Source organism: Triticum aestivum, unplaced genomic scaffold (genome assembly GCF_018294505.1).
Source record: "Triticum aestivum cultivar Chinese Spring unplaced genomic scaffold, IWGSC CS RefSeq v2.1 scaffold165419, whole genome shotgun sequence".
NCBI lineage: Eukaryota > Viridiplantae > Streptophyta > Magnoliopsida > Poales > Poaceae > Triticum > Triticum aestivum.
Window position 1 is genome coordinate 1 of NW_025247618.1, and position 2397 is coordinate 2397.

The window sequence follows — 2397 nt, forward strand, 5'->3', positions numbered from 1 at the left end:
GCTTCCTATACGGACTTGTCTTCGCTGTCCCAACTATCATTAGCTACTGGAAGTGATATGTCTAGGTATACCTATAAAGATCTATCTTGTGGACCACTAACCACAACGGGGTCCTTGTTATGTGAGAATTAATTTGTAATGTGTCTGCCGAGAGAGGCAAAGGAGGAGCTCGAGCTCTCAGTTGTCACGGTGGCAGCGAAGGAAGCTTTATAGGATTGAGATCTAATCTGATACCGTGAAAGAGATATTGGTAGGAGGAGAGAATTTTGGGGAATACCGTACACGATTGCAACCGGCAAGGCTACAGAATTTATAGCGCAATGGAGAAACATTAGGGATTACACAATTCCCTTACGATCTACAGGTGATATACAATTTCAGTTATGCAAAGATATCACTAGCACTTGCAAGGAAAGATTACAGTATGATCCTGTTTATATATTTGTTCTCTAACAGCATGGCACCGCACAACATTCAACGAGCGAAAACACTCCTGGGTCTTCCTCTGCTTCATAAAATTCTGCAGCAGTGTCCTGGTCGTAGTTCCTTGCCCACCACAATCTTTAAGGAACCTAAAAGTCAAGTCAAAGGGTAAGTGTGGTTGGGGTTGGAAGGTGGCATGATCCAAGGCTAAAAAATTGGAAGATAACGTACTCCGAACTTCTCTTTTATTATGTCAAGTGTAACTTGTGTGTCCAGTTTGGTTTGTGTATATGCGTTGATCTTGTTGACTTCCTGCAGCATTCAACATTGGAATATAACTAGCTAACCCACTGATAACACCTCAGAGTAGGATATATGAAGTAAATTATATCCCATCTAGCATTATCCAGAACATACCTCGATGAATCTGCCAAGGTTGGGTCTGCCCCCAACGATATCGTAGTTCTTGATGCCAGAATAGGATATCTGAAGCCTTTCGATGAATGGCACATATGCAATGTCAACCTAGAAAGAATATATATCACAGGAAAAACCATGTATTTCAAAAACACAATTCTTCTGAAATCTTTTCTGAAGTTTGGCCATGGACAAGAGGAAAGGGAACCCTGATGTAGTGACGTACACATACCAGACTGAACTGGCCAAGGAAGAATGGGCCATCGCTGAACTTCCCTAGGGCAGCTTCTATTTTATCAACAGCGGCAACTAATCATAGATGAAACAAGGTGAAATGTGAGCACAAACTGCATGCAGCCTTTCAATATAGAACGTCTCAAACAAAGAAACATGTTGTAAGTAGTGTACTGTTCTGCTGTGTTTGTTTACCAGCTTCGTCGGTCACATCTCCCATGGAGCGTAGGCATGAAAAGAAAGCACTGGCGTTGAAACTGTCGCTGTACGCAAGCAGTTCCTCGGCAAACATCTTCTTTGCAGAATCCTGGTGGTTCAGTACATCAGGAATGCAAACTTCAGTTCCACTGAAAACAACGAACATGTGTATTTGTCTCTTACATGAGGGAGCAACTCTGGGCCATCGAAATTGTCGTCGATGTACTTGAGCAGATTCAGGCTCTCTCCTTTCACTTGCTTGTTGAGCTCCAGGGCAGGTACCTGTATGTCCAACATAAAGAGATGTGTGCATGAAGAGGAATGATAAATACGATGTCACAAATCTGCAAGAATCATATATACTACCTTGTTCTCTGGGTAGACCTTGTCCTTGTACCAGGCTGGCCTGTCCACGAGATCTAGCGCGACTATCTTGATCTTGCCCTGCAAGCCCTGCACATGAATCATATGAGAAGGAAGGAAAGTCCACTCAAAAGGGAAGAAAAAAAAAACACTCCCACTAGTGCCTGCTTGTTACTCCCTCCGTCCCATTATATAAGAGCGCTTTTTACACACTAGTGTAAAAAGCGCTCTTATATAATGGGACGGAGGGAGTACCTTGCAGTTCCTGGCGATCCAGACGCGCTGCGCGTATGGGCAGTGGTACGCCACGTACAGCCTGCACGAGAGAAGAAGAAAGTGAAGACCAACATGATGAATATGCAATCGAGGAATGTATTTCACCTGTTTGTACCTGGTGGTGCCGTCGAAGAGGGAAGGGGGCTCGGACGAGGCGGAGGTCTGGTCAGCGGGGAGATCTTCTCCGGCGGAGCTGCGAATGCTGAATTCATTAGAAGGCGGAGAGAGTCAATCGAGAACAAAGGCATGAGATTGTGCGCCTACATGACCGGAACGGCAGCACCTGCGGCCATGATCGGTAGAGCAAGGTGGAGCCTAGTGCGGGTCAAACTGGCAGTTGGATGGAATTAATGGACGAAAGAACAAGACTAGAGACAAAAGCAGTTGGATGCAAGGGGGAGAGAGAATCTTTAACGTCGATTCCCTACGTTGCTGTACCATCAATCTCGGTGTTGACCGTCTCCAAGTCTCGTTGCAAGTGGTACT

At 45.1% G+C, this 2397-nt stretch overlaps 1 protein-coding gene across 1 annotated transcript; it reads right to left on the reverse strand.

Moving 5' to 3' along the window:
- Window positions 1-133: 133 nt before the first annotated feature.
- On the reverse strand, window positions 134-2113 carry LOC123177190 (protein IN2-1 homolog B-like; the record flags this gene model as incomplete). The annotated part of the gene is made up of 9 exons (XM_044591075.1): window positions 134-572; window positions 655-735; window positions 841-948; window positions 1073-1149; window positions 1270-1381; window positions 1456-1554; window positions 1639-1725; window positions 1891-1951; window positions 2027-2113. Coding segments are annotated over 9 exons (721 nt in total), but the record flags the coding sequence as incomplete, so codon positions are not given.
- Window positions 2114-2397: the final 284 nt, after the last annotated feature.